The 27,861-nt window shown below is 35.3% G+C and overlaps 1 protein-coding gene across 5 annotated transcripts in view; it reads right to left on the bottom strand.

Moving 5' to 3' along the window:
• The window catches only part of TMEM68 (transmembrane protein 68), a 45,545-nt gene that overhangs the window by 12,569 nt on the left and 5,115 nt on the right, over positions 1–27,861 (bottom strand). The window contains exons 2-6 of one of the 5 annotated variants that reach the window (XM_033126363.1): positions 25,219–25,421; positions 25,028–25,125; positions 8,125–8,292; positions 5,374–5,567; positions 3,212–3,344 (exon numbers count right to left, since the gene is read on the bottom strand). In XM_033126363.1, the coding sequence (XP_032982254.1) occupies positions 3,212–3,344; positions 5,374–5,567; positions 8,125–8,292; positions 25,028–25,125; positions 25,219–25,352 (727 nt within the window). In that variant the 5' untranslated portion in view covers positions 25,353–25,421. The other 4 variants (XM_033126364.1, XM_033126365.1, XM_033126361.1 and 1 more) reach the window with 4 other exon arrangements.

Here is a 27,861-nt window from a genome sequence, read left to right as displayed (position 1 = left end):
ATGTTATCACCCTATAACTAGATTCAGAACTTATTTTATTATCAATTAATTAAAAGTCAGCAAAAAGAACTTTTCAATGTAAATGTATCACGGTTTAAAATATTTTAAAAACAAAAAACCTAACAGAAATAAACCAAGGCAAATTGTATCTCCTTAGGTTGTTCATTTTAATTCAATACCATATTGTCATCCATTTTTAAAGCTGTAACTTCAAGGGTGAGTTAGGAAGACAGCCTGGGTTATACGTAAATTTGTCCTAACCTTCAATAACATGTTTTAATACAGTAAATTAGATAATATTCTCTGTAATTTTAAAGAGCCCGAGAAATAAGCTTCAGTATGTATATGAGACTTAATGAAAACCTATCATCTAAAAACTGCCATTACTTATAACCAGTTATCATTTAGACTTTAAATAGAAAAATATCTAAACAGAAAAATATCTAACTTTTGAACCCTTATAGAATTCAAAAGCCCAAATATTTAAAATATTACATTGTAAATAATATAATTAGAAAAACCATATGAACCAAAACTTACTTGTTCCTCCAAGGGATCTAAATCCTTCTCGAATATTTTGTGTAAACATAGGAATAATGGGCTAAAGAGAGAATTTGAATTAAAAAGTAAATATAATAATCCATTCAATGTCTCCATTGAGTCACTAATGTAAACTTTTAAGGACCTGTTTAAGATTATGAAAATAAGGTATTTTAAAAATAAAGATACTTTTAGCACTAGTGTGATTTATCAGACTAGATCATTTGGAGTAATATAAACAGGAAACACTACCCTCTAGTGGTAATATATAATATTTAATTTACCAACGTTCTATCATTCCACATAAACCTTTGACACTCAAAGATTATAATCATTAATTTCATTAAATAAAATGAATGTGGAAAATTAAATTGGTTTTAGTGGGCTACTAATTACTAGGTTGGTTCAAAATTAACTGCGGTTTTTGCACTTATTTTTAACCTCACTGAAGGAAGTTATATGACAGAGATTTTACCTGGAACTTTGTATAAATTTAAATGACAAATTTTGGCAAGATGCTGTCATGAAATTAGCAAAATACCATTTTTTTGTGTGAGCTTATTAAATTTAAAAATGTTCAACATCAATGAAAAGTTAAGTATAAGACTCACCACAAAAAAAAGGAAAAGCATATATATGAAAATTCTTTCTATCAATCATTTTAGAGGATTTCTGCTCACAAGTTCATGGTTTTTATTTTTCATGAGTATCAATAATTAAGTATAAATTTAAAAATGAAGACCTTAACTAAATGTCATAAAACAATGAAGTAACAAAGGATCATGTAAAGAAGTTATACCATGGTAGAACTTAAGTAGATTAAAAAATTGAGCACTTTAAAATATACACAAAATATACCAAAATAAACAGTGTTTTAGAATAGATAAAACTGGGAAGAGGGGGTGAGTGTCACTTTACTTATAATCTACCATCAGTATTTGCTTAATACAGAATGACCTGTCTCAGTGACCAGGGTTTGAGACATTTAAATAAGCTGACATTTAAAAAGCCATTCCTATTCAGCTTTGGAAAACAGTAAAATGTGGTGGATTGAAGAAAAGAGACTACAGGTATAGCTTTCTTCATAAAACTTATTACCTCACATATAACTAACTGAGCATTTATTTATTGTATCTCTCTCCTCCCCCAGAAGGAAGACTCTTAATCACACAGACATTGTTTTGTTCACTGCTGTATCCCAACACCTAGAATTCTGCCTGGAATAGACTAGATGCTAAAAGAAAGTGTGATGAAAAAATGAAGAAGGAATGAATAAACAGAAGAGAGAGACAATGTTTGTAATGAATTAGTTCGTATTCTCTGAACACAAAGAGTCAGAAACAGGCAGTAGCAATCTTAAAACCAGTTAGGAAAAAGTCGAAAGAGAAAAGCAGTCAGATGAATTTAAAATTTGATGGAGTTAATTCACAAAGCAAACAAATAAGACAAAGTACACTGACACTTTAATAAAAAAATTCAGATTATGATCTAGGACACCACCAGTTTTATAAAATAAAGTGATAGCTGAAATTCTAATGCTTTAAATAGTTATATCATTAAGAGTTGAGAACTTCAAATGCCCAAGAAGGAACAGAAACCTTTCGGCTTTTGCCTTCTCTGACCAGTACTGCTGGATTTATGTCTACTAACTGGAATTAACTCCAAAGTTTGTGTTGAAGTATGCGCTATATAATGACTCTTCAGGTTACATATCATCCTTTAAATAGCTAGCTCTCCAGAAGCTGGACATTTCTAGAACCTACTAAACAGGAGAAAGCTCACCCTAGCAGGCTCAGCATTCTAGGCCATTTGCTTTCAAGCTGCAGCCTTAAAGACACAAGCATTACTTTATCACAACTTGATGCTGTAGTACAATTACTCATTCCTTTCTTTGTGCACACTTTATATACAAGGTAGTTGCATAAATCACCTAGAATTAAATTCTGTTTACATGTATACATGTGTCTCTGTATGTATGTGTGTGCACATGTGTGCAAGAGAGAATGTGCATTTTGTTAAAAACTATTCTTGGAGAATTGGCTTAACATGATCTTGGGAGTCATAACTTTGCAACTAAAAATGTGGGAACCACTGATAAGTTACTTACCATGTCTAAGTCTCAATTTTTTCATGTTAAAATGGGGATAATTATCATATCTTGAAAGGTTTTTTTCCTTCTATAAATTGAGATAGTACATATAAACAAATTTATTGAAACAAATGTTATTTTCTTTTACATCTGTTATTTGTTTTTCAACTAAAGTATATAGGCTATTTTTTCCCCAAGTTATTTAGGTATGTTAGATAAGTTACCTAAAAATTCTTATCAAAGTTTTTTAATTCTCAAGAACTCACAAAATAAGAATGATGTATATTACATCAAAAAGCTATAACTTTCATATGAACCTTAAATATTTTCCACCAATATTTTGTGAACTTGCATTGACAATCTTGATTTTTCACTCTAATTTGTTATGTCACAATTTAAATATAGTTAATCCTGAAACAACAGTCTTAAATCTTCACTCAAAGTTTACGATAATTCTGTGAGGCCTATAAAGCGGTTTTCCAGCTGGGATACATAAGCCATTTACAACTATATCCATACTGACTGAAAGCTTTCCCTCTCATATCCAGAAGGCCCCTCTAATCTCAAGGTCAGCAGACTCACTGTGAAATGCAGTTAGTGATGGCAACAGCACCAGTTGCCTGCAGTCCTGAACTGTGTGCTCTGCTCTGCTTCTGCCTTGCTGTATGACCCGATCCCTCCATCCCTTCAGCACTCTGTGCCTGAATTTCCTCATCTGCAACATTGGAATAATTACGTATGTCACCTACTTACTGCACAGGAGTAGCAACATAAAGCCTTTAAAAGACTACAAAAGGTTGGGGTGGTACGTGACTTATTAAATTCACAATGCTATGTTGTAAATCAGCAACGTTAAAGATTTTTGTTTGTTCATAAAAGGCTGTTTATTAAATTTTCTCAAGTTTTGTAAAAAAAAAAAACCTTAACTATATTATCTAGATTATCTTAATTATCTAGAAACTCTTTCAAGGATTGGAATAAGAGTTCCTTTCTCTCTGTAATTTTTTTCAGGCCTTCTTCCAGGCAATGTTCCTTAAAACTGTAAATTTAAGGATGAGGAATTATAATCCCATGATCAATCTATGTAATTCCAAATCTATATTTGTCATTTTTATCTTAAACCTTAAAAGAAATAATTCTTTCAAAATATTTTTAAAAATTGAACTATCTTTGATTAGATTTTAGCTTTTATCATTGCTTTAATATACATTACATTGATTATCCTTAATTTTTGAACAATTGTGTATATACGCTTTTTTATTCCATATTATTAATATAGTCCAAGGTTTTGTTTTCTGTATCAGTACTTAAGACTTTTTGGAAAATAAAATGTGCACAAATTAATTTTCTATATCACTAATACTAGTAACATAAAATTAAATTCAAAAGGCTCCTTTCTAGTAGTGTTTAACATTGTGTTAAAAAAAAAATCAATCTAATTCAACAAATACAAATAGCCTACTAAGTGCTAGTCATTGTACTAAGGAATCAGAATACAAAGAGATTGCCCTGTCCCCAGAGTTTATAATTCACTGTAGGACAGTAGTGTTTAAATTTTTATGTTGTCTATTATTAAGCATTTGGGCAAGTAACTTAACTCTTACACTAGGACAACAGTATTAAAGTACTACAGCAATAACTTACTTCTAGGAGTTACATATACATACAGGAGAGAATAGAGCTCAATGCATTTTATTTTATTATAACTGCAATTAAAAAATTAAGAGAAAATTTCCATTCTTCTTCAAATACTGGTCTTGGATTAGAGTGAAACATCCATAATCTTTTCCTTTTTAATCATCAGTCTTATTTGCAAAATGAACAGGCAAGCTAAGGGTAAAGACTGGTCTCTTTATGTAGCAGCAGTGAGTACACAAAAAAATTGAAATGTCAAAGCACTGGCAGCTGTCTCTAATTGGCCTAGAAAAGAAAACCACCTTGTCAAAGGTACTACGGTTTCTTTTCCTGATAGACAACCTAAAATGCAAACAAAAAGAAAAGAAAGAAGAAACATTCCATAAGTAATACATAAGTGTTTCATAGGATAAAGTACAATATGGAAGCCAAAAAGCTGAGAAATACTTTCCAAAGCCAAAGAAAAGGATAAAATGGCATTCATGTTCTTCAGTCTACTAAGTACAATAATTAGAGTGAATCCCAAAGGAACATTTAATTTTATTGGCAAATTCACTTGTAAAGCCTTTTATAAAGATCTAAATTATGCCCATATCTATTTCTCATCTTAATTCATACTATTAGATAGCTGATCACATTTGCTGATGAAAAATTATAGGAGTCATATATTATTTGAGTCCTATTGTTATATAAATTGGTCACAGATAAAAGAATTGCAATGAAACCAACCAACAACCATCATTAAAATAGGCCAACTCAATCATACAAAAGGATTAAAATACATAGAAGTAGACTGACTATTACTTATTTTAAAAAGTATAACTGAAGGAATACAAAGAATTTTACAAATCTGATTAAAAGAAGCTGGATTTTGAAATGTAGAATTAAATTTTGCTGGATATTTGCCAAATTTCCAGACTGATTTTTTTTAGATGGCTTCTCATCCACAAGGTATTTTCTCTATTGTTATGTACACTTTTTAAGAGTTATGTACACTAATTTTTAAAGTACTGCAATGACAGTATCTAAATTCTTATATACTTTGGCTCACTATTTAAACATTTATTATAAATTCAACCTAACTTTTACTTTAGTTTTATACAACTTACCACTTTTGCATCAATTGCAACCTGAGCGAAGCCTTTACGATTACCCCATATGATGTTGTAGGTTTCATCACTAATTAGGGCTTCTCGAACTCCACCTGGTGAAATAGCTAACAAGTGACCACTCCTCAGAATTTCAACACATTTTTCTCTTGGTCCATGTAGAGCACAAAATACATCAAGTAATAAACTAAACCCTGTAAGAAACATTAGTATGAACATATCTTAAGTACTTCTTGTCCAATTCTTCAAAAGCAAGTATCTTCACAACCTACATAATTTTCTCTCCATACTTAATCAGTAAATTCTTTTTTACTTTACAATCAACAAGAATTCTTAAGGTTAACATAAGATTAAAATTGCTGGTAAAGTAACAGCTATGTCTTATTGATCACCTACTATTGATTACCTCCATAGTGATCACCTACTACTCTGGTTACTTTACATGTTTAAACTCTTAATTAAAACTTAAAAAAACCTTGGAAAAAAGGAACTCTTATCCTCATTTTACAGATGAGGAAAAGTTAGCTCAGAGAGTAAGTAGCTTGCTCAAAGTCACACACTTAGCAAACGGCAGGGAAGAGATTCCAGTCCAGGTATATCTAGACCAAAATTCCTTCCACTGAATCTCATGGCTGAACATTGTCTACAGTATTTATTAGAGCAATCAGAAATGATATCCCATCAGCATATGAACCCTATAAGAAAGAGAATCACTCAAGAGAATATGAATCTGACTATGCTTAGCCCTATCAAATTTGCAAGCCATAATCAAATCTACTGAAATTAAAAGTTCGATGATGCTAACTCCACAATTAAATCTTTTAAATCAATAATAATGGCAAAATTATTAAGAGTTTTTAATAAAGTGAGTGATTCAGGAGCAGCCAATTCCAGGTCTTAATACTATACAGTTTTTCAAATTACAATTATTTGCGGATGAAAAAAAACAATCCTACCAAGTAATTAAATATTTTAACCAAATCCTAAACAGGAACTTTAGAGGACTGATGTTAGTATACATTATTCCTTGATACTGGAAAATATGGAAATGGATAGTGAAAACTGTGCAGACTAACCAAACTTCTCATAGGTTTAAGGATCTGAAGCAAGATTATAACTATTAGTAGGATTGAAATAATTTTCATCCTACATTACATTAAAAGCTCCCTGACTTAACTAGATGCATTCTCATAGTCAATGAATGAACAGGGGAGGTTTCCTAAACTATAAGATCATAAATATCATAAAGGGGAAACATTTTTTTAAAAAGCCACATGCTAAATATTCATATTCTATTATATATAAAAAGAAAAATGGAAGCAACCATTTCTCTTATGTTCCATAAGAGAAAACTAGGTAAGTAAATATTTTACTCATACACTAAAACTATTGTTTACTAAAAAAAAAACTATTCTTCATAAAACGTGGTAAAATATTAGTGCTAACATTAATTTTTTTAAAAAGATGAAAATGGTTTGTATAATATGTGAACATATGCAAATTAAAAGGTTAGGTTAAGGCGGTAAAGTTATAATGACTTTTTTTCTCTAGTTTCCAACTTTATTATAAAGTGATCATATTACTTTTTAAAGAAAAACCTTTTATAGCCAATTTAGTTTGTACCCAAAGTACAAATGAAGTTTTAATGACATTAGGATATCCAAAACATTAACCATGTCTATGAAGAAAGGCACGGACAAGACTGTTATTTAATTCACTGCTTGGGGTTTGTCTGTCTGGTTGAGTGGCTTTTGTTTTTATTATTCCAGGGAACAAACCGTAAACTTTTTGGATTGTTTCTGTTGACTTAGTGACAGAAGAAAATAAGATTTAATCTCAATAAGTTTATTTTAAAATTATTTTTTTTAAACTCTATGTTTGAAACGATTTGGCTAATTAATCTTTTTTAAAAGGTACACAGCCTTTATAAACAGATTAAAAAGATTAAGAGTTATAAGTCTACCAGGCAAATCAAGTATAAGAGACATTTTATACCAAAATATAAATCAATTGTTCGGCAAAAGTTATAATTTATTTTTTTTTTAAAGTAAAAGTTCAGGATTCAACTTTGAAAAGTAATGACTAAATACCTGTTAATAAAGAAAGAAATTAGGTAACATTTGGGCCATAATGCTTTTCTATTTAGATATATAACCTATACAGGATAATTACATGCTCCCAAATTGGAGTTCCAAGTGTGTTACATAAAAAGGCAAAAAGCAGGCCAGCCGAGCGGCTCAGGTGGTTAGAGCGACCTGTTCCTAACACCGAGGTCGCTGGTTCAATTCCCACATGGGCCAGTCAGCTGCACCCTCTACAGCTAAGATTGTGAACAACGGCTCTCCCTGGAGCTGGCCGGCCATGAGCAGCCGGAGGTTGGCATGAGTAGCCTGTAGCTGGTGACAGCTGCCATGAGTTGCTGTGAGTGGCCGACCAAGGACTGGTGACCAACTGCCTTAGCGGGGGTGGGGTGGGGAGGGGGTGGGGCAGGGGCGGGGGTGGGGTTGGGGCGGAGGTGCAAAGTGCAAGGCTCATCATACCAGCATGGGCCAGGGAGCTGTGTCCTACACAACTAGACTGAGAAACAACGGCTTGAACAGAAGTGGTGGAGCAGGGGGAGGCGGAAGAAGGGGGGAAAAAAAAGGCAAAAAGCTTTTCTAAATGATACCAGAGAGCAAAAGATATAGATTACCACATAATTTGATTGTGTTAATTAAATATTTTTATATCATATCTACAGTGAAAGTTTACCTGGAATTTTAAAGACAAAGTGATCAGCTACTACTCGGCAAGTTCTGCCTTTATGGATAAAAATTTTAGCCATGAAGTAGTAAAAATCTATAGGAATAGCTCCATGATAAAAAATTATAAGTGCTGGTCCTTCTTCTGGTATTTTTTCCATTCCATGAACTTCATAACCTGTTAAAGACAAAATACAATACTTAAAATATATTTATTAGTTATTTATACTAAAGGATGGTTACTAACTCAGGAACTCAGTTTTTTCATATAGAAGTATATGAGCCTTCCTGTTTCCCTTCCTTCCCTTCTTGAACAAATCAGTCCACAGCCATTAGGTGGGCCAGCAAGAAGTAGATACCTGTGTAGGAGGGTGGCCTGGAGTGAGTGTTGGAGCCCAGGCTGAGTGAGAATGGATTCCACATGGGGTGGCCCAGAGTGGGAAGTCAAAGTCCAAGCAGCCACAAGAGCATCCACACAGGAGAAGAGCCTAGAACAGGGTGCTGGGGCCGAGTAGGAAAAGGAGAGGAGCCAAGGGTGGGGCATGCATGGGGGGGTCAGAGCCCGAGTAAAATGAGAATGACATCCAGACATGGAAGTGGCCTGGTACAGGGTATTACAGCCCGAGTGGGATAAGATGCTACCCGTGAGAGGTAGAGGATGGTGGCAGTGATGGCAGATTGGTTATTAATAGAGGGAACTGATCAAATTAGTCTACATATTAAGAATAATGTGAGCCAGGTTTCTCACTGTTAGAGAAGGTGGTTGCAACTACAGAACAAGAAAAAATTAGAATAAACTCTGTAGTTGTAAGCGAATTTTGCTTCCACCCTAAAAATGAGAAAGAACAGCATGTCAGAAAGCTGAGGTCGTTCAATCAGATGTACTGAGCTCCAAAAGGTGACAAGCCCCTCTAATGAGAGAGAAAAAACTGAGTATTGGAGGAAGAAGTAGGTGCCATAAAAGTAGGTAAGAAAACAACTGAAATGTTAAATAATTAAAGGCCAAGTGTGGAAGAGTATTGAGTGTAGAATCCCTGGGCACCCCAGATACAAACAAGAGTCCACACTCACTCACCAACATTTCTCCACAGATCTCAGTGGTTGCTCTCAAGAAAAATTAGGGGCAGGGCAGTCAAGGGACCCAAGAGAGCCCCTGCTAAGGGTACAGAGACCAAAACCCCACTTACTTCCTGGAAACTTCTCTTGTAAAAGCAAACCCTGACACCCCTTCGAAGGAAAAGGCATATGCAACTGATGGTGGAAGGGACAGCGCTGCTCCATTTTCCCCCTCCTCCTCTCTCGGGCCTCGCCCCACCATCCCAGTCTCAGGCAAAAATACATTATTACCAGGGAAGGGTAGAAGCCAAAGCATCTCCACTGGGCGGAATAGGGTAGGCCCATGGTCCTGACATGACACACAGAAGAGATCTATCAGGAGGAAGGGCAAGAAACTTGCTCCCAACCTCAAATCCCCATCTATACAAGGCAAAGTTTGCCTGCCACAGGGAAAAGTGAGAGGACCATTAAGAAAGCCCCAGGCCTACAGGGCCTGTGTAAGATTTTGGCTAAACCAGGAATATCAAGGAGTGCCCCCGCCACCCCCATCCTTACCGCAAGCCTCACATGGAGTTAAAAGTAAAGGCCACCTTTTCCTGGAGGAGAAGTAGGAGCATGAAGAGAGAGCCCTTCTGTGGCACAGGCATACAGGATTGAGGGTGCAGTAGGAATATCGAGAAAAACCCCTCTGGCACTCTAGGTTCTACATTATGCACAAGGCAGCAGAAGGATTTTGAAGTGTGTGCTGAACTGAAGGTAACTATAGCTACGACAAACCCCAATCCCAGTTCAACTATTGAATAAATTGAATTAACCCCCACCCCACTCCCTAACGACCTGACAGAAAAAGGACAATTTTCAGTGACAAATACTATTTACCACATTCTCTACTGTTCTTGTTCAAACAATGCCCAGAATTCATTTAAAAAAATTATGAGACATACAAAATGGCAAGGAAAAAAATCCATTGTCAAGAGATTGTTTAATCAAAGAACCAGATCCAAATGTTTAAATTATCAGACAGTAACCTTAAAATAACTACCCTTAACATGTTAAGAATCTAGCAGAAAAAGTGGGCATATAATCAGGTTAGAAATTTCAACACATAGAAGGGAATTGTAAAAAACAATGAATCTAATGGAAAGGCTATCTCATTCAAATACTTGAATGAGATCTAAAGATTAGATGTTAATAATATATCAATGTTAATTTCCTAATTTTAGTGATGTTAAATGGAACATTTTTGTTTGTAGGAAATGTACACTGAAAGTACTAAAGAGAGGGCAATGTAGGGACTTACAGTCAAATGATTTAAGAAAATAAGTACAATACCTGGAATATTAGTTTTTTAAAAGTCTACAAATAAAATGAACAATCATATTGCCATCTATGGAAAAATCATGTAAAATCAGAGAATCATACACTCTGTAAGGTAAAAAGAACCTTATTTTTGACTATTTTTTATTGCTAATCAAGGTTATCGGAGGACTCATACATCTCTGAAACATGAAGCACACACTTCATTGACTCTGCAAGCTTCTAAAACTGTGATGCTTGATATAGACTAGTTACTAAAGAGTACAAAGAACAGGTAAGGGGGGTGGGTGAAAAGGGTCAGGGTAGGAGACAACAAATAAGTTAAAACTTTCCTATGAGGTAACACAACCTAGAGTAAAATTTAATAGTCATTAAATAATTACTGATAAAAACAGGAACTCTTAACTAGTGACCCAATACAAAATAAACCACCATTTAAACTGTTACATACATGTGAATAACTAAATAGCATTGTAAATTTTTAAAACTTTTATTTAATTCATAAACATAAATTATTCTTCACGAATTCCCATTTTATTCTTTAAAAACAAAAATAATATTATTGACTCTAACTACTACATTTTGGGGGAAAAAACTGTGACCAAGAAAACATCTCTCTGGTAACACATTAGAGACTCTTGCCATTCTTTAGCTCCTCTTCCTGCCACATTATAAACCCTATTCTAAGTCACCATAACCAGGAACAAGGGTTTCGGCAAGGAAAGCAAATGACAGGATGAAAAGGGTAATGGAGATGGGGAGGGGAATGATCTCTAGAGGCTTTCTTCTAACTTAATCTCAGTTCAAGGTTCAAGGTTGGCTTCCTGGCAGTACCCTTTTTCTCCTACTCCAGCTAAAGAAATTAACCTGCTTACTGTCCTTCATACTGCTACCAAACACCAACATAGTTTTTTACAGCAATCTGTGCTGCTGGTGAATTGCAGGGAATATAAAAGATTTAAGTAAGATCTACCTATGTTTCAGAAGAAAAATACTCTGAGTATTTTATCACAGGAATTGGGAACTGATACACTGAGGACCAGATGGAATGCGATCATGGCTCTAGTCATTAATACCTTCCTTTCTGTCTCATCTCACCACTGTCAGACCATTGCCTCACCTGATCCTGGCCAAAAGAAAAAAGCCTATCGAACAACCAATGGGTCAATGAAAAAAATCAAGAGAAATTTAAAAACAAAACCCAAAAAAACCTTGACACAAAAGAAAATGGAAACGCAACATACCAAAACTTATGGGATGGAACAAAAGCAGTTCTAAGAAGGAAATTCATAGCAATAAATGTCTATTCAAGAAACCAGAAAAATTTTGGAAAGATCCAAGATGGCAGAGTGGATAAACATTCTGCTTGCATCCTCCCATGACCACATTTAAATTACAACTACATTATAGAATAATCAACCTGGAGAACTATCTTAAGTCTAGCTGAATAGATGTTTTATAACTAACGACATAAAGAAGAAGCCATGTCAAGACTGGTAGGAGAGGTGGAGACCCAGACAAACCAGCATCAAACCTCTGTGTGGTGGTTGAGTGTCAGGACGGGTATCTCAGTCATGGAGGTTGCACCCAGAGGAACGAGGGACCCCAACCCCACACCCACCTCCCCAGCTGTGAGTACTGGTGCTGGGAAGAGAAGTCCCCACAACACCTGGCTGTGAAAAACAGTAGGGATTCTGACTGTTGGGTGGAAGACTGTGGGAAACCCAGACGTCCTCTTAAAGGGCCCATGCACAGACTCACTTGCTCACTGACCCTAGGCTCCAGCAGGAGGACAGTGACTCAGTGGGCCTTGGAGACATACAGGGCGAAATTGAGTTGTGTGGCTTCAGAGTGAGGACTCGAGAGACAGTTGCATTTTTCCCTGTGTGGGGTCGCTCTTCCATGTGGCTGGCGGTCGGGTACCATCATTCCTATGTTGAGCCCTCCCCCCAAGCCCATGGCCAAATTTGAATCTGAATTGCTATGGTAAGTTCCACTCGCTCCACCCTGGTGACTCCCTGGGTCCCTGCCCCACCCCTCTCCCAACTCCAGAAGCACTTTTTCAGCAAACAGCCAGCCCCACCCACACTATTTCTTCGACAACTATCAAAGGTCCATAGGCCCCAGATGGGCAGTGGCTAGCTTGGTGTGCTCTGAGACTTTTGCTGAGTAGCTCCAGGCTCAGCACTGGCACCAAACCACAATGTACATTAACCTGGTGAACACAACTCATCCCACCCAGGTGACTACCTGAGACCCCGCCTCACCCAACTCATGTACCACACAAGGCTTTATAAGCAGCTGAACCTTACGGGAACTGGCAGATGGCAACAGGCCTCAGGATGTCCCGGCTTTTTGTGGAGCTATGTGCAAGCCATCCTTGGTTCACAGTGTGGCGTCTCCCACACACCTCCAGTTGTAGCACAGACAACAACTGTGGAACGCTTTATAGCTCCCACCAGGTAGTGCCTGGCTGGTCACAGGCAATGGGTGATCTGGGCCTGCACCAGAGCCCCTCACAAGAGGCCCCAGAACCAACATACTTGGAGGTTGTCTTCAAACCACAGCAGAGCATCACCCAAGTAGTCCCACAAGCAGCACACATGAAGGGCAGTCTCAACAGGTACCAGAGCCTGCTGGGGCTAATCTTGCTCTATGGGGTAAGCCCCACACACAGCAGCCCATAAGCTGTGGACATGGCCAAACCCGACAGCCAGTCAGTCAGCCTGAAAGTCAATCCCACCTACTGATGTGCCAACAGCAATAAGGCTCAACTATAACAGGCAGGCACACACAACCCACACAAGGAACACTCCTGGAGCACCCAGTACAGGTAACCAGGAAGATTGTGTCACGGGGGCCCACAGGGCACCTACTACATTAGACCACTTGGCCAAGACTGTGAGATGTAGCAGATCTACCCAACACATAGAAACAAACACAGAGAGGCAGCCAAAATGAGGAAACAAAGAAATACATCCGAAATGAAAGGACTGGAGAAAACTCCAGAAAAAGAACTAAACAAAATGGAGGCAAGCAACCTACCACATACAGAGTTCAAAACACTGGTTATAAGGATGTTAAAGGAACTTAGTGAGAACTTCAACACAGAGATAGCAAGCATAAGAAAGAACAGAAACCATAAAAAAGCTGTCAAAAGTGAATACAGTAACTGAAAAGAAGAGTCCACTACAAGTATTCAACAGCAGACTAGATAAAGCAGAGGATCAGATCAAAGTGGACAGGTAGCAAAACACACCCCATTGGAACAGCAAAAAGAAAAAAGAATTTTAAAAATGGAGGATAGTCTAAGAGACCTCTGGGACAACATCAAGCGTTAACAACATTCACATCATAGGGGTACTAGAAGGAGAGGAGATACAGCAAGGGATTAAGAACCTATTTGAAGAAATAATGACTGCAAACTTTCCTAAACTGGTGAAGGAAATAGACACAAGTACAGGAAGTGCGAACAGTTCCAAACAAAATGAACCAAAACAGTCCCATATCAAGACACATTATAATCAAAATGCCAAAGGTTAAAGACAGAGAATCCTAAAACTGGCAAGAGAAAGGCAACTAGTTACCTAAAAGGGAGCTCCCATAAGATTGTCAGGTGTTTCTCAACAGAAACTTTGCAGGCTAGAGGGGATTGGCACGAAATATTAAAAGTGATGAAAACCAGGACCTAACTAAGAGTGGTCTACCCAGCAAGGCTATCATTTAAAATCGAAGGACAAATAAAGAGCTTCACAGACAAAAAAAAAAAAAAAAAAAGCTAAAGGAGTTAATCACCACCAAACCAGTATTAAAAAGAAAGTTAGGACTTTTTTAAGACAAAAAAATAAAATAAAAAATATGAATAATAAAATGGCAGTAACTGCATATATCTATCAACAATTAATTACTTTAAATGTAAATGTATTAAATGCTCCAATCAAGTATCATAGAGTGGCTGAATGGATAAGAAAACAAAACTCTTACATATGCTGCCTACAAGAGACTCACTTCAGACTGAAAGACACACAGACTGAAACTAAAGGGATGGAAAAAGATATTTCATGAAAATGGAAACAAACAAACAAAAAAGCTGTAGTAGCAATACTTCTACCAGACAAAATGGACTTTAAAACAAATGCTACCTACCACATACAGAGTTCAAAACACTGGTTATAAGGATGTTAAAGGAACTTAGTGAGAACTTCAACACAGAGATAGCAAGCATAAGAAAGAACAGAAACTATAAAAAAGCTGTCAACCATAAAAATGTTATAAGAAGAGACAAAGAAAGACCCAGTAATCCCATTTCTGGGTTTTAATCCAAAGAAACCCAAAATGCCACTTTCAGGGGACATGTGCATCCATGCATTCATTGCAGCATTGTTTACAATGACCTAGATGTGGAAGCAGTCTGGGTGTTCATCAATGGATGAATGGGTAAAGAGAAGTTATCTCCTTAACATGTGATCATATATATACTCGTATACAATGGAATATTGCTTGGCCATGGATAGGAATGGGTTCTTGCCATATGTGACAGCATGGATGGACCTGGAGGGTATTGTGCTGAGTGGAGTATGTTAGACTGAAAAAGATAGATGCAATGTGATTTCACTTATAGTTGGAACCTAAAGGACAAAATAAACTCATAGATACAGAGAACATTTTAATGGTTGTCAGATGGGAGGGGGATTGGGAGGTATGGGTGAAAAAGGAGAAGGGATTAAGAAGTACAAATTGGTTGTTACAAAGTAGTCAGTGGGATGTAGGGTATAGCATAAGGAATATAGTGAATAATATTGTAATTATGTATGGTGTCAGATGGGTACTAGATTTATCAGGATGATAAATGGGAGGGGCATTGTGGGACCAGTGAAAAAGGTGAAGGGATTAAGAAGTACAAATTGGTAGCTACAAAACTGTCATGGGGATGTAAAGTAAAGCATAGGAACAGTAGTCCCTTGGTTTTCGTCTCCATTGACGAACATTTCAGTTTACGAATGCCGTAAATTTTATGGATCTATGGTATCATTAGATAATAAAATTCATGCTAAATTTGCAGTTTCAGGGATTGATTTTTAAAGGTCTGGAATGGATTAATCTATTTTGCATTACTTTCTATGGGGAAACCGTGCCTCGGTTTTCAAACGTTTCAGAACTCGAACGGTCCTCTGGAACGGATTAAGTTAGAAAACCGAGGTACCACTGTATAGTCAATAATACTAGTCAGGGGGATCACTTCTTAAATTATATAAATATCTAACCATTATGCTATGTGTTATATGTCAATTATACCTCATTTAAAAAAATGAAAAAAATTATAAATATATAAATTAAGATGTCTGTTACTATTTTTTAATGTCATAAATGAAACACCATCTCTGGTTTATACTCCATTGGGCTAAATATAATTATTTTGGAAGGCTTTCTCCAAAAAGGAAGGAAGAAAGGGAGGGAGGGGAAGGAAGGAAACGAGGAAGGGAGGAAGGAACGAAGGAAGAAAAGAAGAAGGAAGGAAAGAAAAGAAGGGAGGGAGGCAGGGAGAGAGAGAGAAAAAGAGAAAAAAGGAAGCATTCAGAGGCCAAGAGCAGAATTAAGCTCAAAGAAAGAAAAAAAAAGGTAAAAAGGAGATTTCCAGTAGCTATAGCAGAAAAGGAAAGGAAATTCCTACAACCATATTGCCCCACACACAACAGCTGTCCCAAGGACTGACACACTTTTTGTAAGACACAAAAAGAAAGTCCAGAATATGGAAATCTGAAACTGTCAGTTTCTTTCCTTAAGTTTTTATCCCTTTTTGGTTTGCTAAGAAATAAGCATTCAAATACTGGAAACATTTTAGTGTAAATTTTAGTGCAGGAAATTCATTTTTAAATTAGTTTATAATGTCTTCACCAAACAGATTAAGTGTGGTAACTGTGATTCTAGTATTGAAAGAATAAACCACTTGGTAATATTTCAAATGGACTTAAGAGAGTGCTTTTAAAAATTTAATTTAATGATATGTCAAGATTTTATGTATTTCTATACTTTTAAAATTTCTTTCCAATTACCTAATTCTAATCAAGTAATTCAATTTACTTTAAGCTCTACAGAACAATCACTGAGGTTATCTGACATTACCAGAAGGATCAATTGTCCCATCAGATAAATTTTCTGAAAAATAAAGAATACTAGAATATTTCTGTGGGGGATTCTATACAGAATATTTCTGAGGTTCTCTCTTGCTTTCCAGAACGTTAAAAAAAAAGAATTAAGAAATAATTGAACTACTTACATAATACCAAATCACCTGGTTGAAAGCAGAAAAATTCAATTAATCAATTATTGACAAAAACTGAAGTTTACCATAGCAACACTAAACATGAAGTCCAAATACTATTTAACTGTCACTCTCAAAGCATAGGTGTGATCATACCAATTCTTGCACAGAAAGCATTAGATTATCACTGTAGTCCAACATTTTCAAGGCCTTTTAGATTCCAACTGCCCATCAAGTGATATTAGTCAGATTCTTTCATGAATGACATGGACTAATGGTGACTTCCTAAATATACCTTCCCACCTTTGTGCTCCTGTTCATGTGATTACATCTAAATGAAGCACTTCCTGTCCAACAGTCCTCTATCTAGCAGAAGTAAAAATCTTAGCACACTTTAATTCCTCCTATCTCAGACTATATTCACCTGGTCACCAAGTTCTATACATTCTACCTCCAGAAACTGCCTTAAATCTGTCACACCCTCTTTCCAATATAAGTTTCAAAGTGTAGCTCCATTATCTTCTGCCTATATATCACCAATCCTAAGGGTTTCTGATGAGCAAAAGAAGCTCAGAGAAAGCAATCACAAAGGTAATTATTGTCAATGTCCATCCAACCACTGTCCAGGGATGGGGAGCCTCAATATGCAAATTTTGAGTAGTTTGGGCTTTGTTAATAACAACATCCCTACTCTGTGATGATACGGCTCTTATTTGATGCCATTAAGTACAAATTTATTTACCTCCCCTGCTCTAACCCCATGTTAAGCTTTCTTCTGATTTTTTGGCTTTCCATATAGCTTAGCCCATGGAGAGAGGATTTGATGATTACAAGGAGCTCCAGTAGTCTCATCTCCACAGCAATATTTATTATGTAAATGAGTTAACCGCCTACTGGCTTTAGACATCAACAGCATGAATTCAGATAAGGATAATCTTCTCCTGAGATAGATCCCATCTCAACTTGTCATCAAAAACTCATTTTTAAGGCTATATTTGGAGGTCATCAAATATTTTCCTAGGTCTTCTCCTGCTGATCTGGAAAACTACTTTGATCATTTACTAGATTCACATGTTTCTGAACTTTTTAATGTTTGATCTATTTGTGATAATCCTTTCCCTGTACCAATACCATAATTTTAATCATTAAAAATGTTAATGTTTTTCGGCCGGCCCGGTGGCTCAGGCGGTTGGAGCTCCATGCTCCTAACTCCAAAGGCTGCCAGTTCGATTCCCACATGGGCCAGTGGGTCCTCAACCACAAGGCTGCCAGTTCAATTCCTCACGTCCTGCAAGGGATGGTGGGCAGCGCCCCCTGCAACTAAAATTGAACACGGCACCTTGAGCTGAGCTGCCGCTGAGCTCCCGGATGGCTCAGTTGGTTGGAGCAGGTCCTCTCAACCACAAGGTTGCCACTCCCGCAAGGGATGGTGGGCTGAGCCCTCTGCAACTAGCAAGGCAACTGGACCTGGAGCTGAGCTGCGCCCCACCCCAACTAAGACTGAAAGGACAACGTGAAGCTGAACAGCACCCTCCACTACTAAGACTGAAAGGACAACAACTTGACTTGGAAAAAAGTCCTGGAAGTACACACTGTTCCCCAATAAAGTCCTGTAAAAAAAAATAAAAAAAAATAAAGTTAACGTTTTTGATGATAGGGAAAATACTTTTGTTTTTTTGAAAACTTGCCTCGGTTATTGCATGAAAAATCAGTTAGAATTGTATCGAATTAACAGATGAACTGGTAGTATGGGCTATAAAGTATAAAGGGACATCTTCACGGTATTGAGATTCTTTATCCACTTCCTCAACTCTTTTTTGAATTCCATCTGTAAAATATTTCACCATAAAGTTCTTACATGCTTTTGTTAGCTTTAGTCTTTAACTAAGTTTTTCCTTTCCATTTTGAAGAGAATTACTAGTGGTATATGAATAGTTACTAATTTTATGGTGATCTTATGCACATTTTGCTTACTAACCAGTCTTACTATAACTGATAAGTTAGTTGATTCACTAACTGATAAGTTAGTTGATTCACTTGGTTCTTTCAGGTGTATCTTTTCTTTTCTAATCTTTATACTTATTTCTAGGACCTCCAGGACAATGTTAAATAGTAGTGGTGACAGCATCCTTGTTCTGGTCTGTACTTATTGCAATTGGTTTAATACTTCTTCAGTTCTCCATTATGGATCATCTTTGTTGAAGATTTCTGGTACAGTCCCTTTCTTATTCAAAATAGTACTTTTTAGTCCTCACTTCCTAAGATTTTTTTAATCATATATATTGAATTTTATAAAATTATTTTTCTAAGACTGACCTACAAATCTCCTTTTTGGGTGTGCTCTCCTTAGTTTTGATAGCAAAGTATACTAGTCTTGCGAAATAAACTCTATAACTCCACATTTTCTTCTACACACTGAAACAGTTTAAGATGGGCATTATTTGTTGCTTAAAAGTTTGATATAACTTGTGGATTCTAGACTTTTTATTCCAACTAATTTTATGATTATTGGTCTGTTCTTTTTCTCTCTTCTTCTTGAACCAGTTTTGATCATTTCTACTTTCCTGTAAAACTGTCCATTTCATTTAGTTTTTAAATATGGTGGTATGAAATATTTACTCAACTATTTTTCTCACTCATTCTTCAAAGCCTTGTTCAAAAGCTACCTCCTTTCTGAATAGTGTTTTTTTTTTTTTTTTTTTTTTTTTTTGCCCTGCAGAAAACAGAATGACTATTTACTGAGTATTTACATGACAAGCACTGTATTGGGCCCATAACAATTGTTCTCATTTAGTCCTCACAGAAATCGGGAACTGAAGAGGAAACCTAAGTGAGAAAAGCCCAAATAACTTACTCATGGTCACACAGTGGTGGGGCCCGGATGCAAAACCCACATTTGTCTAACACCAAAGTCTGAATTTTGCCCCATAGCACACCTCTTACTACAGGTATGTCCATGCTAACCTATCTGTGATTTTTCAAATGCTGGTTGCACTCTATTAGTGACTTATGAAATCACTTCAGTGAGTTATGACAAACATTTTTCTTTATAAATAAAAGAGAGTAGACTAAAAATAGAGCAAATCACATGTACAAAGTATATTTACTTTTCATGAAACAGTATATACATGTGTGTATATTAGGTGGCAAAATGTATTTCTTACTAGGAGTAATAGTCAAAAATCTGATAGCCTAAAACTGTATCTTAAAATACTAGGAACCCTGAACACAGTAGGTAAGTTAAATTGAACTTAACAATGATCAACATACAGATGATGTATTTTAGTGTCTTCCAATTCAAGAAAGATGCTCTATAATTATGATAGCTAACATTTACAGTCATGTGCCGCATAATGACATTTTGGTCAACAACAGGCCACATACAATGGTGGTCCCACAGGATTACCATGGAGCTGAAAAATACCTAATGCCTAGTGATGCTGTAGCCATCATAATGTCGTAGCACAAAGCATTATTCACATTTGTGGTAATGCTGGTGTAAACAAACATACTGCACTGCCAGTTATATAAAACTATAGCACATACAATTATGTAGAGTACATAATACTTCATAATGATAATAGATGACTATGTTACTGGTTTGTTTTTACTATAGTATATTTTTTATTATTTTAGAGTGTACTCTACTTATTTAAAAACACTCTGCTATAAAACAGTATGCCATGTTACTCTAGCAGCAGCCTCATATATCTCATTTACTGTTTCTCTTGATTGCATCATTTTCTCTTGTGCTTGATTTAATCTCATGCTGTTTTGTACAGTAACATGCTGTACAGATTTGTAGTCTAGGAACAGTAGGCTATGCCATATAGATATATCCTAGGCGCGTAGTGGGCTCTTCTATCTAGGTCTGTGTAAGTACACTCTATGATGTTTACATGATGAAATCACCTACGAATGCATTTCTCAGAATGTATACCCATCGTTAAGCAGCACATAACTATATTGAACATTTAGTATGTAATAGAAATTATGCTAAATACTTTACATGAAATTTCACTAAATCCTTACAACACATTTTAAAGAAGAAGAGAATGAGGTTCAGAAAAGTTAAGTATCTCATTTGAGGAGAAGGGTTATTTACATAGTTTTAAAGTAGTTCCAAGATATTTATCAGTAACAAAGTAAAAAGTAGCAACTTTATGGTGGAGAAACCTGGCAGACACCTCCTTAACATGTGATCAAAGTTAATGTCACCAGTAATAAGACACATCAACATCACAAACCTCTGACATAATGCACTGAGAAGAACACATCATCAATTTTGCGGTATTGTCAAAAAAGCGTAACTTCAATCTAATTATGGAAAACATCAGACCTAAATTGAGAGACAGTCTACAAAACAACTGAGCAGTACTCTCTAAAATAGTGAAGGCCACAAAAGACCAAAAAAAAGTAAAACTAACATAGATTGGAGGAGACATGACAACAAAATGCAGTATTCAGATCCTGGTAAAAGATATTGGTGAAAAACTGGTAAGATTTGAATAATACCTGTAGTTTAGTTAATACTACTGTACAATTGTTAATTTGATAATTGTACAAATGGTTATATAAGATGTTAACATTTGGGGAAGTTGGGTGAAAATATACAGAAACCCTCAATACTATTTTAACAACTTTTCTAAGTCTTTTTCAAAATGAAATTTTAAAAAATCATAATTGTTGCAAAAGGAAGGAAGAGAAAGGAAGAAGGGCATAAAGAGGGAAGCAAGAGGAAAGGGAAAAAGAAGAAAGAGGGAAAGAATGTTAGATAACTTGCCAAGGTCACCCAGCCAGAAATTGGGGAGAGCCTGGTTTTAAACTCAGGCAGTCTGGCTGAGGAGTCCTTCATTGCATTAAAGATAGAGGAGTTGAAAGGAAACGCTTATCTAACGGAAATAGAGAGGTAATGTTCTCCTGATACCCCAATTTAATTTTCCCACATAGATTTTGCTACATATAGTTTAATTCATATTATCCTTTTAGTGAATAAAATGTATCTATTTCTTTAAAAAATATAAAGTAAAAGAAAATTGAGTTTGTGCTATTATAGTCCTTTTAAAAAAAAATCAGTCACTCATGTAATATAAATAATAACCCACATGATCAGACTACTTAATCAAACCATTGCATTTTTCCAAAATTTTGTATTGGCAATGAATTGAATCAGTTCTATTAATGTTAGGTAAGCATAAACACCATTTTCAGAGAACAAAGTATATTCTTTTGTATAATACACACACATACACACACACACACACACACACACACACACACACACGATAAAACAAACAACTAAAAGCCTCCAAATAAAATATTACCTACTTCCCTAAACTAAAAGTCATGGTCCTCATTATCTTTACAAACATCCTAAAATATAGTTTAAATTTTCTCAAAAACATCTAGGGGCGGCCTGGTGACTCAGGCGGTTGGAGCTCCATGCTCCTCATGCCAAAGGCTGCAGGTTGGATTTTCACATGGGCCAGTGGGCTCTCAACCACAAGGCTGACCGGTTCAACTCCCACAAGGGATGGTGGGCTGTGCCCCTGCAACTAACAACGGCAACTGGACCTGGAGCTGATCCGAGCTGCGCCCTCCACAACTACAATTGAAAAGACAACAACTTGACTTGGGAAAAAAAGATCCTGGAAGTACACACTGTTACCAAATAAAGTCCTGTTCCCCTTCTCCAATATAAAAACAAAAACAAACAAACAAACAAAATCTAGATATCTTATTGAAGACTCTTCCTCATCGAATTAATTTCCAGGGGAAATAATTAAATATTAAGAGTCCAGCTTTTTAAAATATGATTCATACTTTCTAGGAAAATGTTTTTAAAAAATAAGTCAAATTTTTACAGTTTAAAGGCTGTAAGCAACTTGAGGATAAGGACTTCATTGACCCATCATCACCAAGCAAACTGCCTAGAAATATAGGTATTAAAGAAACATCAAATTAACGTTTCTTGATAGTGTAGGTACTATGTGGCACAGAACATAAGAATCAGAGAATTTTCTAAAAAATGTTCAGCACTTACATTATATATAGTATGAGGGCAAAATTTTACTTCAAAACAGAAAATACTGGGTAGATTCTTGTACAAAGACACATAAACAAATTATAAATAACTGAAAGTTCAATAGATAACTGACTAAATTAGTTATAGGATTTATAGAGTTCCATGTAGACATTAGAAGTCCTAAGAAGGCTGAGTGACATGAAAACCACTAGTCTGCCACAGACATTAAAACTGATAATCGCAACACAATTTTAACAGAACTTAATGCATGGTAAATTTTAAGTAACTGTTAATTTCTTATTTTTTTTTAATTTGACACATTTTTACAATAAACATTATAATAGTTAAATTCCTTTGAAGATTCCTTTGAAAGCATGAATTAATAATACTGATTTGACACCATTACAAAATATAAATATGCATACAAATGCCTTTTATATTTGTCACTAAAGAACAGGATAAAGAAAAACATTTTTAAAAGTACCACTTATCCTAATAAAATATGTTATAATAAAACATTAAAAGAGCCTAAGAACTATGTATGTCATAGTTCCTCTGAAGTCAAAAGTGCATATTTAAAATTACCTCGGTAAATAAAATACCTCAAAATTATACATTCTACTACAAAATAAGTTTAGCGCTTGAATTAAAATTCCTTACAATGTATGTTATCCTGAGAAATAAGGGATGCATATGTGGGAGGGAGATATATATATTCCCAATGAGTATTGTAAACGATGTCACTGAATTTCTGTATCATTATTTTAAAGACAATGAATAACAGAAGTCTACATTGACACAGTTTCTATAGACGTGCACACATGGAATGCTAAAGTATCATCTTGCCTCATGTAAAACAACCATGAGAGAGTATGAGTGTTGTACTGATTAGCAAGAGCATTAGAATAAATGAGTAAATATTAAGAATTCAATACATCAAAACCCATGTTTGCTGAATACCACTACTTTTGACCCTGAATCCCCAACAAATTTACCACACAGAACAGATTACAAAAGTAGAGGCCTTGGAACCTGATATCTGAGGTTGCATTCTGGCTCTTCTTCCTAGCTTCCTGGTGTACCTTGGGCAAATAACAACCTCTCTGTTCCTGTTTCCTCATGGAAAACTGTAAAATGGAGGCAATACATAGAATCTGTCTGTCATGTTATAAGATTTAAAAGAATTAGTACATGCTAACCATTTTATGGGTATGGCATAGTTAAGCGCTCAGAAAAGATTTGTAAGAATGTGGTATATACTATTAAAATGACAACACGTTAGCCTGATAAGCACATTACTAGTGATCTTTGCTAACAGCAGCCTTATATTTCAATCATATATATCCTTAAGTGTATATTTTTTATTAAAGTATAGTTGACATACAATATTATACTAGTTTCAGGTGTACAATACAGTGATTCGCCATTTATATTCCTTATGATGTGATCACCAACTCACGTGTCTATTTCAAAATCTGTGCTTCCTTCCATGTCTTTCTGTGAGACCACTTTGATGCTCAACAACATGATATAGAAAACACATCTTTGTTACAAGCCCATTGAATCCTCTGTACTTTTGTATAGTCCAAAACAAAAAGAGACCAACAAGTAAGGTAAAAATTAGTAGAGAAAAATACTAAGTCCTTGAAAGTAGGCCACTAGAGGGCAATTTTCATGATGGCCAAATGTACACCAATCATTAAATGTACAACATCACATTCTCTAAAATAACAAAAGAAAAGAATGAATACTCTGGAGAGAAACTTACTGCTATCTCATTTACTAAGAAAGATATAATGACTTCTGAAATACAGCATACCAAAATAAGGTAAATTTTGATATACAAATTATATTTAATGTTCCTTTTTAAAAAAATCTCTACACTGAGAAAGTCAAACTTATTTTGAACAAAATGGAAGTAAATGCCAAATAATTAAAGTATCTTCAAAACAGTCTTCTATACGGTTTTAGTCTTTTATTCTTTCAGATGTCTTACATATAAATTTTAATATTTTAGCTTATAGTAATAGTCTATACTGTGGTATAGTTCTTTCTTTAATGGACACTAATGTGCAGAAAAGCCCATTTTAAGAAAAACATGTATATGCACGATGCATGCAAATAGATAACAAGAAATAGTAAATATACCTTCCATTATATTTTTCAGTATCTTCTCAATCAATAAATGATGATATAGTTTTTATGCTACACACATGAACTACAACACACAGAGTTCAAAGTAATCTTGCTTACCATGCCAAACTGCTGCATGTCCATCCCACAGAGTTGCCACCGTCTTCCTTGCACCATCCCATAAATTATGAGAATAGGCTTCTTTTAATACATTCTTCCTTTTATAAATGTGTAAGAAAATAATAGTAAGGTAGAGAAGAAAGATAGTAAAGTAAGGAAGTATTAAAAGTATTAGTGGTGTAAAAACCCACAAGAGATAGTTTGCAAAATTCAAATAGTCCTCCAGTTGCTCCACACCAAACCATTCTTCAAATATGTGAATCAGACAAGTCATATAGGGCATAGAATCTTGTCCTATACCACAGGTTTGATTTTTGTCTATCATTTTTCTTCAGGTGTAAATGACAAATTCAGCCTCTTTCTTCATTGTCATCACAGGTCTTTAATTTTGCCACTAGAAGGGAAAAAGAATCCAATGTTATTCTCTTCACAGCTGAAAACTGAAATTTTTATCTGCATAAACACTATAGAGTCATTTCTTAACACCAAAAACGAGTAGATTGTAAATGGTTAACTTTGCTGCAGATCGATATGTGAAAATTATAAAGTTTCATTTGTCAACCCATGAAATATTTCAAGGTTTAGCTTTTGAAAGAACTCAATCTATTATTGAGAGAGAAAAATAAAGTTGATGAAGAATGAAATTTCAGATTGATCTTATTAATTTGACTTATATCTTAAGTGGGTCATACTGAACATTTGTATCTTAAATAAGTTATACTGAGATACCTCTGTCCTTCACAAAAGAAAACATCAATATCTGATTCAATAAAAGTAACCCAAATCTTTAGGAAATGATGACATACATTTTTGGATACTGTCTTTTATAAGCAGGTTTACAGAAAAGCTGTCTTTTGACATTATGTACTAATAAAAATTTTATCACTATCATTTTTATCTTCTAGTCACTGAAATTTCTCTTCAATCTTAAATGACTGAAAATACAGCCATACAATTATTTTGTTACTCTCTAAACAAGTCATTTAACTACCAGAAATTAGACAAGTATCTTGTCCCAAGCTTCAATGTATATATTCTGGAAAACACAGTATACAAATGGAAAAAAGTATGATTAAAAACAGATAATCATTAATGCCTAGAATTAGAATTTCCATAAAATAGCAAGAGACATGCACAAATGTGTGACAAATACGAATACAGCCCCACACCATTGTATCAGAATTAAAAATTATACTCTATCAATGCTTTAGTGAGAACACCCCCATACACTCTTTAGTTGTACTATACAAAGTTCCACCTGAGACTATTTATTTTTAATTTAGAGATATAAAAAACAAACCTTGCTTCTTCGGAGAAAAAGTACGATGTTAATATGTGTAATTATGTCTCTTTTTAGTAAGTTTGCCAGATAATAAATTGATGATCAAACATGAAATTCAATGATACAATTATATTAGCCCTTATGATCATGTTCTCCTATATAAGATTTCCTTTTTCCATTCTTCTTTTCTCTGGTTCTGATTCTAAGAGATATTTTACGTTTATTCCATACAACATAATCTTAATGAAAATGATCTCAAATCCTTTGTGGATGAGGCAGGAAATGAATGAATGAAAGGCATGGAGGAGAGAGGGAAACAGAAATACAAAAGCAATTATATGTTGTGTTTATGCCAAGATTATCTTGCTAACTGGCTTATTAGCAGGACATGCACTTTGATTTATTCTTCCAGGGATGGAGGGTTTAGTCTAATTTTCTTGTAAATATTTACCTGTCAGCAATCTGGGCCTGTTATGCTAACAGAAGTGAATACAGTACACATAAAGCCTGGGCTTTGTTTACATCACATTCTGAGTCAAACCACTATAATTTACCAATGTTTGATCACTGAGAATGAAACATAGTAAAACTTCTTACTTTTTACAGTGAAAGTTTTCCCCACTAGGATGGCTATTATCAAGAAAGGAAGGAAGGGAGGTGGCCAGATGGCTCAGTTGATCAGAGCTCGAGCTCTGAACAACAGGGTTGTCAGTTCGATTCCCACATGGGCCAGTGAGCTGTGCCCTCCACAACTAGATTGAAGAACAACAAACTTGGAGCTCATGGGTCCTGGAAAAACACTGTCCCCCAATATTCCCCAATTTAAAAAAAATTTTAAAAAAAAAAGAAGGAAGGAAGGAAGAAGAAAAGAAACACAAGTGTTAATGAAGACGTGGAGAAATTAGAACCGTCACACATTGCTGGTAGGGATGCAAAATGGTGCAGCCACTGTGGAAATCAGTTCAGCAATTCTTCAAAAAGCTAAACATAGATAGTGTTATCATATGACCCAGCAATTCTACTCCTAGGTGTATACTCGTATATCTGAGAGGGCTGAAAATATATTCACACAAAAATTTGTATATGAATGTTGACAACAGCATTATTCATAATAGCCCAAAAGTGGAAACAAACCAAATGTCCATCAACTGACGAATGGATAAACAAAAGTGCTATCTATACCATGTAACAGATTACTCAGCCATGAAAATGAATGAAGTACTGGTTCATGCTACAATATTCAAGAAACTTGAAAACATTATACTAAGTTGAAACAAGTCAGGCACTAAGGGCCACATTTTTTATGATTCCATTTATATGAAATATCCAGAATAGAGACAGAAAGATTAGTGGTTGCCAGGGACTGGGGGAGGGGCTAATGAGAAATGACTGCTGATGGAAACAGAGGTATCTTTTGGGGGTAATGAAAATATTCCAGAATTAGATAGTAGTGATGGTTGTACACGTGTGAATATACTAAAAAACACTGAGTTGTACATTTTAAAATAATGAATTGTTATGGTGAATTATATCTCAAAAAAAGAGCTGTTAA

Source organism: Rhinolophus ferrumequinum, chromosome 14 (genome assembly GCF_004115265.2).
Source record: "Rhinolophus ferrumequinum isolate MPI-CBG mRhiFer1 chromosome 14, mRhiFer1_v1.p, whole genome shotgun sequence".
Classification (NCBI taxonomy): domain Eukaryota; kingdom Metazoa; phylum Chordata; class Mammalia; order Chiroptera; family Rhinolophidae; genus Rhinolophus; species Rhinolophus ferrumequinum.
Note: the sequence above shows the minus strand (reverse complement) of the source record. Positions and strands in the feature narration are given on the sequence as shown.